The 12,542-nt window shown below is 42.2% G+C and overlaps 1 protein-coding gene across 1 annotated transcript in view; it reads left to right on the top strand.

Moving 5' to 3' along the window:
- The window catches only part of plcd3b (phospholipase C, delta 3b), a 40,015-nt gene extending 28,363 nt beyond the window's left edge, over positions 1–11,652 (top strand). Inside the window, exons 11-17 of the mRNA XM_044177588.1 lie at positions 4,743–4,886; positions 6,058–6,211; positions 6,458–6,574; positions 6,710–6,888; positions 7,233–7,368; positions 8,583–8,732; positions 8,905–11,652. Of these exons, the coding sequence (XP_044033523.1) occupies positions 4,743–4,886; positions 6,058–6,211; positions 6,458–6,574; positions 6,710–6,888; positions 7,233–7,368; positions 8,583–8,732; positions 8,905–9,044 (1,020 nt within the window). The 3' untranslated portion in view covers positions 9,045–11,652. The remainder of the gene's footprint in view (positions 1–4,742; positions 4,887–6,057; positions 6,212–6,457; positions 6,575–6,709; positions 6,889–7,232; positions 7,369–8,582; positions 8,733–8,904) is intronic.
- Positions 11,653–12,542: the final 890 nt, after the last annotated feature.

Here is a 12,542-nt window from a genome sequence, read left to right as displayed (position 1 = left end):
CAACACACAGCGACGAAGGCCCGGGTGTCGGCCTCTATAGTAGTCCACCAAAAATACCTCTTTAATAGTGAGAGAGTGCGGGTCGCTCCGGGATGGCAGGCGAAGCGCGAGTTGTGTCCCCACTGAAGCACCTGGGAAAGGACTGAGTCCGGGACAAACAGTCGATTCGGGGGCCGTTCCCGGGGTCAGGCTGATCACGCTGGGCCGCTCTAACAATTGCCTCTATCTCCCATGTGACGGCAGTCACTATGCAGGTAGACGGGAGAATGGTATCTGGTTCGGGGGAACTATCCAGGGTGTAATGTTGCTGGGAGAGGGTGTCAGGCTTGGTATTCTTAGATCCAGGGCGGTAAGTTAGGGTAAACTTGAAGCAGCCAAAGAACAGGGCCCAGCGTGCTTGGCAGGAGTTTAATCTTTTGGCTGTCTGAATGTACTCCAGGTTCTTATGATCAGTCCATACAATAAACGGCTGCTCCGCCCCCTCCAAACAGTGCCGCCACTCCTCCAGAGCTAGCTTGATGGCGAGGAGCTCTCTATTTCCGAAGTCATAATTCCATTCGGCTGGAGAGAGTCGTAGAGAAAAGAAGGGGCACGGGTGGAGTTTCTGGTCTGTGGGGGAGCGTTGCGAGAGAATCGCTCCGACGCCGATGTCCGAGGCGTCCACCTCCACAGTGAATTGTCGTGAGGGGTCGGGTTGGATGAGGATTGGTGCCGATGTGAAGAGGTCCTTTAATCAGGTCCAGGCCGCTTCTGCCTCCGGGGTCCAGGAGAAAGGGCTCTTGGGGGAGGTGAGTCTGGTCAAGGTCAGGTGCCGCCTGGCTATAGTGAACCGCCGATAGAAGTTTGCAAATCCCAAAAAACGCTGTATCTGTTTGCAGGTGGTGGGTCTAGGCCACTCCGCCACTGCTTGCGTCTTGGCGGGGTCGGTCCTCATCTGACTGCTCTCCAGATATACCCAAGGAAACTTACTGATCAGACGTGGAATTCGCATTTCTCCACCTTGACGAATAGCCGATTCTCCAGGAGCCTTTGCAGTACTTGCCGGACATGGAGGACGTGGCTGGATTGATCCGGGGAGAAGATAAGTATATCATCCAGGTAAACGAAGACGAAACGATTGAGGAAATCCCGTAGCACATCGTTTACTAGAGCCTAGAAGACAGCTAGGGCGTTCGTGAGTCCGAATGGCATTAATAAATACTTGAAGTGGCCCAGGGGTTGTTGAACGCCGTCTTCCACTCGTCCCCCTCTCTGATGCGCACCAGGTGGTAGGCGTTCCGGAGGTCTAGCTTAGCTCCCTGGAGTGGCTCAAAAGCGGAGTTGATTAATGGCAGCAGGTATTTATTCTTGATGGTTATTTGGTTCAACCCTCTGTAATCAATGCAGGGGTGTAGCGTCCCGTCCTTCTTCTTCACAAAAAAGAAACACGCCCCAGCTGGCGAGGAGGACGCACGGATAAGACCGGCGCGAAGTGACTTCCCGATGTACTTCTCCATAGCCTCCCTCTCTGGTCGTGACAGGTTATACAAACGGGTCGCTGGCAGTGGGGCTCCGGGGAGGAGATCAATAGCGCAGTCATATGGGCGATACGGTGGTAGAGACATCGCCAGATCTTTGCTGAAAACCTCGCTGAGGTCGTGGTACTCGGGGGGAATTTGAGACAGGTCCAGAGGTTGAGCTGCTCTCTGGTGATGATCGAGTGGATTGCAAGCATGTTGCGAGACAAAAGGTGCTCCAACCTCAACGCTCAGAGGCGTGGAATTACCAGAGGGGTGGGGCCGCCGGAGGATCCACAGGAGTGGATGGTGACGCTGACGGAGCCGTCGTGGAGAGTTGGGTGGTGAGTTGGGACACCTGCTGCATCAGCTGTGTAAGCTGGGTTAACATGGCCTGATTGCTGTCGTTGAGAGCCCGTATTATCTGTTCATGCTGCCCCAGAAGAATCCCATGTTATGAGCCTGGTGAAATGGGTCTCCTTCCGGGTTAGCGTCTGCTGGGTCCATGTTGGCTAGATCATTCTGTCGGGAGACAGAGCTTGGAACCCAGAAGCAGGACACACGGACAGAGCAGATAAAGGTTCGAACAGTTTTATTATTCTGATTGTCAAGGGAGTATGAAGTGTCCGGCGTTGTTTGTGGCCGTTCCGTGGACTCGACGGGACCAGGTTGGAGACTGGATGGCGGCTCTTTGAGCGGGGATAATGGGGCTGGTTCTGGGCTGGCTGGCGTGGTGGGAGGCTGGGCTGACCTGGCGGTGGAACCATGAAGTCTGGTACTGAGGTCCCGGAGTCGGAGAACAAGAGCGTCGTGGCCGCTGGCGTGGTGTGGGAATCTTGGGGATCGGAGGACTGACAGGAATGGTGATCACCGGCAGAGCGTAAATCTGTGACAGAGACAGACGAGGTTACCATCAAGGTAAGAATTGAAGGACTTAAACAGTTTGCTTACGTGCGGAGGCCGTTTCACGTTGTGCATACACAGGTATGAAGACGATCTGGCGCTGGTAGCGTGGATGAGCCCAGTAGATAAACTGTTGTAGTAGATGATGATGGAAATCAGGTGTGCCGGTAATCCACCGCAGCCGGGAGATCGGGGAGCCAGCCAGAACACAGACACACTTACACAGACAACAACGGACAGGGGACAACCAAGAAACACAAGGGAGGACAGATACATAAGAGTACAAGAGGATCAGGGGGCATAGTGGCTAACTATGCATAGTGGCTTACTATGGCTAACTATGACAGTTTGTTTTATGTGGAAGTTAAAGGACATATCCTGATCAAAGATAACTTTGAGATTCCTTACGGTGATGCTGGAGGCCAGGGCAATGCCATTTAGAGTAACTATATCTTTAGATAATGTGTCTCGGAAATGTGTTTGGGGCCAAGTACAATAACTTCAGTTTTGTCTGAGTTTAACATCAGAAAATTGCAGGTCATCCAGGTTTTTATGTCCTTAAGGCATTGAAGTTTACCTAATTGATTAGCTTCATCTGGCTTGATCAATAGATATAATTCAGTATGATCTGCATAATAATGAAAGCTTATGGAGTATTTTCTAATGATATTGCCTAATGGAAGCATATATAAGGTGAATAGAATCGGTCCAAGCACAGAACCTTGTGGAACTCCATGACTAACTTTGGCGTGCATGGTGGATTCATCGTTAACATGTACAAACTGAGATCGATCTGATAAATAGGCTTTAAACCAGCTTAGGGCAGTTCCTTTAATGCCAATTAAATATTCCAGTCTCTGTAATAGGATGTGATGGTCAATGGTGTCGAATGCAGCAATGAGATCTAACAAGACAAGTACAGAGACAAGCCCTTTGTCTGATGCAATTAGAAGGTAATTTGTAATTTTCACCAGTGCTGTCTCTGTGCTATGATGCACTCTAAATCCTGACTGAAAATCCTCAAATAAAATATTGTTATGTAGAAAGTCACACAACTGATTGGCAACTGCTTTCTTAAGGATCTTAGATCATATCTAGTAAAGAAGTGCTGGGTAAAACGTCTTTAAGCAGCCTAGTTGAGATGGGGTCTAAGAGACAGGTTGATGCTTTGATGAAGAAATTGTTGAATTTAGTTGGTGAAGGTCGATAGGAGCAAAGCCGTATATATATATATCAGGTTTTACAGCTGTTCCTAAGGTTCCTGTGTTTGAAGATAAATCGGTATCGGTTGTGGGCAGGAGGTGATGAATTTTGTCTCTAATAATTAGAATTTTATCATTAAAGAAGCTCATGAAGTTGTTAGTTGTGAGGGCATAGGAATAGCATTGCTCAGTAGAGGTGTGACTCTCTGTCAGGCTGGCTACAGTGCTGAAAAGAAACCTGGGTTTGTTCTTATTTTCCTTTATTAATTGATGAGTAATAGGCTGCTCTGGCATTATGGAGGGCCTTCCTATATATTTTAAGTCTATCCTGCCAGATGAGTTTCTTCCAAGTTGGTGGAACGCCATTTCCTTTCAAGTTTTCATGATGTTTGCTTTAATTTGCGGGTTTTGGGGTTACACCATGGACCTAACCTTCTTTGCTTTATCATCTTCTTTTTCAGAGGGGGAATAGAGTCAAGTATCGTTCGCAGTGAGCCTGCAGCAATATCAACAAGATGATCAATTTGGGAGGGACTGAAGTTAGCATAGCCTCTCTTATATTGACACATGGCATTGAATTAAATGCCGATGGAATCACTTCCTTAAATTTAGCTACAGCACTGAGATAGACATCTAGTATAGAAATGTTTGCCTAATTGCGTTTAGTCCAGTAGTAGGAGTTCAAAAGTTATTAAATAATGGTCCGATAAAAAAGGATTCTGTGGAAAGACTATTAAATGTTCAATTTCAATGTCATATGCTAGAACAAGGTTGAGGGTGTTGTTAAAACAGTGAGTGGGTTTATGAACACTCTGACAGAAGCCAATCGAATCTAATAATGAGATAAACGCATTACTAAAGCTATCATTATTGACGTCCACATGAATATTAAAATCACCTACAATAATTACATTATCTGTTTTAAGGACTAAACTTGATAAAAATTCAGAATATGGACCAGGAGCGCGGTACACTATAACAAATAGAATTGGCTGTAGTGTTTTCCAGGTTGGGTGTGAAAGACTAAGAACAAGGCTTTTGAACGTTAGAATTGGCATTAAATTCAAAATAGTTTAACTATTATCGATCATTTTCAAACAAGTTGTTAATTTATAGTTTGTGTGATGTGTTGTGTGTACAGGATCTTAAGGGTAAAATCCTGGTGAAGGGGAAGAAGGAGCGTGTGGTGGAGGAGTGCTCATCCAGCTCTTCAGACCTCAGCTCCTCAGACGAGGAGGCCAGCCACGCCGAAGGCAAACCCAGGAGAAAGAAAGAGGACAAGAAGGTGGGCACAACACCAGCAGCTCACCTTTATCCTAGCAGCAGTGGCTCTCACCAGTTTTTGGGGGGATTTTGGTGTACTTGGTTAGGATTGCTGCCTTGGAACCACTAAATGTTGAAAATAGTAATGAGGATAAACTGACAGTGACCAGAGGTCTCATTTATGAAACTGTGTGTAGGATCCTTACTAAACGTGTGTACAAAAGCCGAAAATGGAGTGCGGCAAAACAAAATCTGATTTCTAAAACTGTGCGTATGCACACCTGCAGGCAACATTCCCTTTATAAATCACAGTCCACCTGGAAATGTGCAACCATGGATCAGCCTCATAGCCATCCCTCTACACTCCCACATTCAACCATAAATGGTCAATGCAAAGCAACACATCACGTTGTCCTCTGCAGTGCCAGCACATCCATCGTGCAGCATTACACATGAGTGTCACCGCAGTATTTATGTGTTTACAGCAATCATACTGATTACTTCACACCTTGCCAAAATCATCGCATCAGTCAGTGGTATCACCCACGCTGGTATATCGTTTGTAGATGGAAGTTTGATAGGTTCATTTACACAATCCATATGTGCAGGTGGTGAAGATGTGGCGGTTGAGTCGAGTTGGTTATAATCTTGGATTTCTACAACCAATGATAATTTCATCAGTCGCCCCTCTCCTCTGCGCTCCGGGGGTGGGGAATGTGATGGTGAGAGAGTGCTGATGACATACTGAGCAGACAGTTTTTGCCGATGATTTGAGTTGGCTTATATCTTTTCAAATCGAAACCTGCTTACGGAATAGTTATGGCTCACTACAAGTGCAAGTACAAATAACATTGCTGGTTTGAATGTTTATAATAACGTGGATCTATAATTAATGTGATATTAAGTGAAATTAAATGTGTGAGAGGCATCATTATACAACCTGGCTTCAATTCACCACTGCGTCGCAAATTTCCCCTCTCTCCAAAATGTTTGTAACCATGGGTCAGAGGTTACAGGTGTGCATATTCTCCCGTCAAGTTTGTTTTTATAGATCACAACTTTTGCATGGGAAGTGGTGTATACCTCTTTCAGGCCCCGTTTTGTCTCGGTTGTAACGGATATAAATGAGACCCCAGTTGTTTACCAGTTGTGCTGGTAAATAATGTGATGGTTTTCTGTGTGTGTCATCTCAGCCAGGTGTGTCTAAGCTGAGTCCAGAGCTGTCAGAGCTGGTGGTGTACACCTGCAGTGTCCCCTTTAAAAGCTTTGAAGAAGCAGCTAAAAACCCAGCAACTGACATGTCCTCTTTCTCTGAAAGTGAAGCGCTCAGGCACATTAAGGACTCAGGTATGATGTGTGCATGTGACTTAATTTACTTTCTAAAAGTAAAGGGAAATGGTTTGCATGCTGTCCACAATTTAAAAAACCCCAAATAGAAATCCTACAGATTAAGATTAAGATTTGGATGGGTACAGTCAGTTACCTATTGATTCTTTGTTCAGGCAGTACAAGGACAAAAGCAAAATGAGTCTTTCTTCAGCGTACCATTGGACTAACTGGACTAATTGGACTTGTCTTGTCTTGCCCCTCCAGGGATGCATTTTGTGCGTCACAACAGCCACCAGCTTAGCAGGATCTACCCCTCAGGCCAGCGTCTCCAGTCCTCCAACTACAACCCTCAGGAGATGTGGAACGGGGGCTGTCAGATTGGTGAGAGCTCATTTTATGTTATTCTGTTCACAAGAGAAGCAGACAGACTAATCAAGAGTTGTTACACAGACACAAATTCTTACCTTCCTCTCTTTGGTCTAATTGTGTGCCACCCACGTGTTGTTGTTTCTCCAGTTGCTTTGAATTTTCAGACACCTGGTGAGCAGATGGACCTAAACCAAGGCAGGTTCCTGCAGAATGGTCAGTGTGGGTACATCCTAAAGCCTCCCTTCATGTGTCAGCCTGACACCACGTTCAACCCAGAGAATGTTGGTGGAGGTCCTGGCCACAGACCTGTCCTGCTCACTGTTCGGGTAAGATGGCGATAGCAAGTACCAAAATAAGTGAAACTGAAGGTACCAAAAGTATTTTCCCAGCTGTCAATTTGCATTGGAAAGATAATGTTTTTCCTCAACACAGAACTACAGGAGAAGTTTAGGCTTGGTGAATGGATGTTTTCTTACTGCAATGGTTCTAGGGTGTAACTGACAGCATCTTGAATCCAAACATGACCCGTAGAGGAAATCTATACCATAAGAGAGTACTCAAAGATATGCATTGCATCGGAGTGTCAGAACTGTTGCTAGATAAGCTCTTCTTGCTTCATTCTATAATGATACTCTAATCAAATTAAGGTCTGTTATTATTGTTGTTCCAGATTATTTCAGCTCAGCAGCTCCCTAAACCAGAATGGGACTCGCCCAGCTCCATTGTGGACCCTCAGGTGTGGGTGGAGATACATGGCGTTACCATAGACAACAATAAGAAGAAAACCCATCATGTCGACAACAATGGTAAATATCTACCCTACTAACTAAAGACCCTTTGAAATTGAATGGCTTCAGTGGCAGAGTTTAAGAATTTCTACACAGCTTTAGATTAGAAAGCTTTAGTCATGCAGTTAATATTGGAGCTAATGAAAACCATGAGATGCGGTTGAAAGCTCAAAAAAAAAAAAAACTCGTAGGAGACCCTGGTTGAAAAAGTCTAATTGTATGGGTTGTAAATGGACTGTACTTATATAGCGCCTTTCTAGTCTTTCTGACTACTCAAAGCGCTTCAACTACATATCACATTCACCCCATTCACACACCTACACTGATGGCAATTGCTCATCAGTTGGGGTTCAGTGTCTTGCCCAAGGACACATCGACATGTGGGCTGGGATCGAACTGCAGACCTTCCGATTGGTGGACGACCTGCTCTACCACTAAGCCACAGTCGCCCCTAAAACAACTTCAAAAAAAGGTACCATGACCTTGTCATCTTTGAAGTATCTTAAAGATGACAATGACATTACTGTGGATTAGTGATTCCAAACTACAGGTACTTGTACCCCAGGGGGTACTTCAGCAGTTCCCAGGGCGTCCTAATACCAGTAGACTACAGTAAGTGTTGTGATTGAGAGTAAGTGAAAAACAAGCAAGCAAGCAGAGAAGTATAAAATTCGCTACAAGTAATGGATAAATGGTTGAAATAATTAGCTAAAAGTAATGAATAAACTGTTGAAATAGTTCACTAAAAGTAATGGATAAACCGTTCAAATAATTAGCTAAAAGTAGTGAATAAGTGGTTAAAATAGCTAAAACTAACTGATAAATGGTTGAAAAGGAAATTGCTAAAAGTAATGGATAAATGGCTGAAACATCCAGCTCCTGCAACTCCAAGTGGTAGTAGTAGGAATGCAAACTTGACCAAACCAACCTACACATTGACAGTTCAGTTTTATGAAAAAGAAAATATTGTAACAATATCCACCTTTGTATAATTAATAGTGTTAAATAACATCCAGTTTGGAATCAATTCAAATGAACACAATTAGAACATGATGGGTGGTGTTGATAGAGGGGTACTTGAGTTCATCTGACACAGCTGTGGGGGTACATCAGACAAAAAAGATTGGAAACCACATACTGCATGAATATGATTTCACGCAATAGTTAATCAAGTAAAATTGCACAAATTGGTGTAAATAAATCTGTTAGTAAGTGTTCTATCCTTGTTTCAGGTTTTAACCCGCGGTGGGACTGTACCTTTAACTTTACCGTCCATGTTCCTGACCTGGCTCTGGTTCGCTTCATGGTGGAGGACCATGACTATACTTCAAGCAATGACTTCCTGGGACAATACACCCTGCCTTTCACGAGTCTCCGCACAGGTGCGTGTGTATCGATGCCAAAATCTAAAGTCACTGTCTTGGGTACATACTGTACGTGTGGGGACAGTAGAGTTTGGCTATTATGGGGGCTGTACCAAAGATTTGTTTGAGGTTGCCAACACAGTACGAATAACCATTTGCTCCTCTGACCTTCTTTCCTTTATCTCTGCAGGTTATCGTCATGTCCGATTGCTCAAGCTGGATGGCTCCAGCCTTTCGCCGGCCTCACTCTTCATCCATGTTAAGGTCACCCCATGTCAGAGCAGTCCCCTGAAATCATCAGCTAAATCACCGGCCAAGTCTTTAGCCTAGAAACTCTAGTCCCATCTCTACCCAATAGCAACCTGAAGCATGGAAGCCACCATGGTAAGATCTCAGGACAAATCTGTCTGGATCCAGGCAATAAATCATCTGGGCCCTAATTCATAAAACCTAATGGTTATAACCTTGTCTCAACCTCAAATGTTGCAGCTATATCCTCAATCTGTCTATATTTTATAGAACAAGAGGATTTTATTGTTGCAAAAATGCAAACAGTGAAACTGACTACTTAAAATTTATGAAGAAGAAAAAAACACTGTTATGCTTACAGACGAGTATGTTATCTTCCCAAGTGTGTGTAAACCAAAAAAAAAAATAGAGATACAATCCGAGGTGAATACCATCAGCAACAAACCAAATGTCAGTTTTGGCTGTGGTTGGTAGCATTAACTGCACTCCCAGCCTCATTCCCTCAACAAAAAGTCTACCAGTCACTCTGACTGGTGGATACTTGAAGCCAGAACTGTCTCTTTAATCCCTCATTTAATGGAGGGTTGATTCTCAGAGCAGGACTCAAGAACTTAATGACCATTGAACCAGCCTGCAGAAGTCTGCATCTACGAGACCATGACCATAAAGTTTGTGTCTACATTTTGAACACATAAGACTCCTAGCTAACCTCTCAAACTTGCTAAGTCTCAAGCCTTCTGCAGGAAGGACTTTTTTTCATCACAAGTATCTTATTTTAGTGTCTATTTTGTCTCAATAGTCTAGAAATGCCATCTGGTATGTGATTCAAACATTACTTGGGTAGCGTAGAAGTGATCCCTTCCTAATGCAACTCTACTGTAAAAGATGGGGGACAAAATCCACAGTCATCATTCTGTGCAATTTTGCAATCTCCAACAATTTTTGTAACTTTTCTGAAACCAGCAATCCAACAAGCATGCCCACTTCACGCAGCAATTGGCCAGGTGTGCGGAAGTGAGAAAGTTAGGAAAATCTGAACTTCTCTCCGAAGCTCTCTTTTTTCGTTCTTCAGACAACTATGTTATATAACTTTTTGTATAAACAACTGTCTGAAACAGTACACCGTTATCCCCATTTGTGCAATTATTACACCTTACCCCTCTCAGTTCAATTCAATTCCGTTTTATTTATATAGCGCCAATTCATAACAGAAGTTATCTCATTGCACTTTTCCTATAGAGCAGGTCTAGACTGTACCCTTTATAATATATAAGTAATAGTCAAATGTTCAGCGGAGGAAGCTGATTTAGGCTACATTGAGTTAGTTCAGTTTCAGTCGTACTTCGGATGGAATTCTTTAAAATACGGATGCATAACTCTGTCCTTTTGTCAACCCACCCCACTGTTACTCTCCCTGTCTGAAGTCTTTTGTAATGCACATGCATACTTGTAAAAATCTGATTAGAAACCTGGTTACCTGGTTAAATGGCAGAGAAATGATCGCTCTCCAGGAGAACTTTTTCTAGTCTCCTACCCCAATTACAGTAACCAGGTTTCTAATCTCCTACACCTATTACAACAACCAGATTTGTCATTTACATAGCAGTTGACAGTAACTAGTTTACTTGAGAAAGCTGACTGTAACCCTGTGACTTAATTACATGTAAACACAAAAATTGCCAATAGCAAAATGATAATGCACTAGATAAATCAGCTGCCTTTTGTTAGCTTGTTAGATGGGATATACAGTACATGGATATGCTTCATAGTGGCAATGAGTTTTCTTTGACTTTGTCTTTGTTTACATTGTGTTTAGATGTGTACTGTGCAAGGAAAGTCACTCACTGATGATCCTGGCGACTGTGACATAAAGGCTTTATTATTGTCAGTGTTTGAACAGATTATTAAACACATTTCTTAGACATAACTCTGTTAAGTCATCTACTGTAGGTTATCATGCAAAAGAAAATGTTTTATACAGTTTTTATTGAGGAGGGACATTTGATTTTATACATTTTTGTCAGAGTTGGTTTTAGAACATTCATATTTTGTTGATTTACACATGATACGAAGAACTGTGAATATTTCATAATAAGATAATCTTATAGAAAATCTTAATATAGAAATTTTAATCAGGACTGGGTGCTGTGCAGATGAAGAGATAGCCTACTTGAGATCAGTATTAGTCTTCAACCATCTTATAAATGTATGAAATAATCAAACAGCTTCGGAATATGTTTGGTATCATGACTGTTAAACATGGAACTTTTTTTTTTTTCAGATGAATCATTATCTGCTTTGTCAATTTAGCAAAACATTGTAGAATTGGTGTAAAAGTTTAAATGTTTTGGAGCCAGTGCCAATACTTAATCTCAAACAAATCCCAGCCCTGTTTCTGACAATACTGCACTTACTCACATGTATCAGGAACTGTAAGTGTAAGAACTACATATATGGTTACGAGACCAAAGTTGCGTTTTTTGAAATGTAGCAATAAGAAAACTGTACCTGTACAATTCAAAGCATAGACATTGTTGTCGTTAATTTATTGTATCTGAAGTATACTGTTTGCTTTTGTGCTGTACCAGCTGTATAGTAATCAACCTGATGCTATTTATTTAAACAGGTGATGTATACACAATGGTAAAATAGACATGCAATAAAACATTCTGAAAATTGTTGAAAAAAAGTTAAGAATCTCATTATGTCAGATTATTAAGTTCAGCATTATATTATCTTTTATCATCATATTATGGCTCTATACAAAAAAACTTTTATTTAACAAGGTAATATTGAATTTGTTAAGTCAGTGTTTACCTTTACCTCCAATGACTGAAGTGACCACTTACTATAAACAATCAGTGGATCACATTGATTAATGTCCATAAAACTTTCATTTTATGAGCTGCCCTGTTTACATGGGTGAGCACCTAATCTTTTCCATCCAAGCATGCACCCTCTTTGACTGGAAAATATGACAGCTCGTGTTTGTATTTTCCAGTCAAATCTCAGTCATGAAGCATATTTCCTTGGATCCAGTTTAAAAACCCTGCAGTGCATGGAGCCACATGGTAGACATTAGTTTTTAACTTTCAGACTTTTAACTTATGAATCAGTGTTCAGTATCCAGAGGAACAGGACAGAGGAACCTTTTTGAGGTGGTCTCACCAACCAACTGGAGGAGTTATGCTGCATTCCGGACAACTCGGAACTTGAAAATTTCCAACCTCCTACTAGAAAATGTACAATGGAAAGCCACTCAAAGTCAGAGTTCCAACTTGTGAACTCGGGGCAAATTCATCAATTCAATTTATTTATATAGCGCCAATTCATAACCAATCTCATTGTGCTTTTCCTATAGAGCAGGCCTAGACGGTACTCTTTATAATATTATTTACAGAGACCCAACAAATCGTAGTAGTAGTAAAATGTAGTGTTAATATTAATAAATAATAATAATAAATTAATAATATTAATAAAATAATAAATTAATAATAATAATAAAATAATAAATTAATAATTAATAAAATAATAAAATAATAATAACAGCGCCAATAGCAACAACTGTAGTAGCAGTTG

This window comes from Siniperca chuatsi, linkage group LG20 (genome assembly GCF_020085105.1).
Source record: "Siniperca chuatsi isolate FFG_IHB_CAS linkage group LG20, ASM2008510v1, whole genome shotgun sequence".
NCBI lineage: Eukaryota > Metazoa > Chordata > Actinopteri > Centrarchiformes > Sinipercidae > Siniperca > Siniperca chuatsi.
This window is presented reverse-complemented; position numbering and strand designations above follow the sequence as displayed.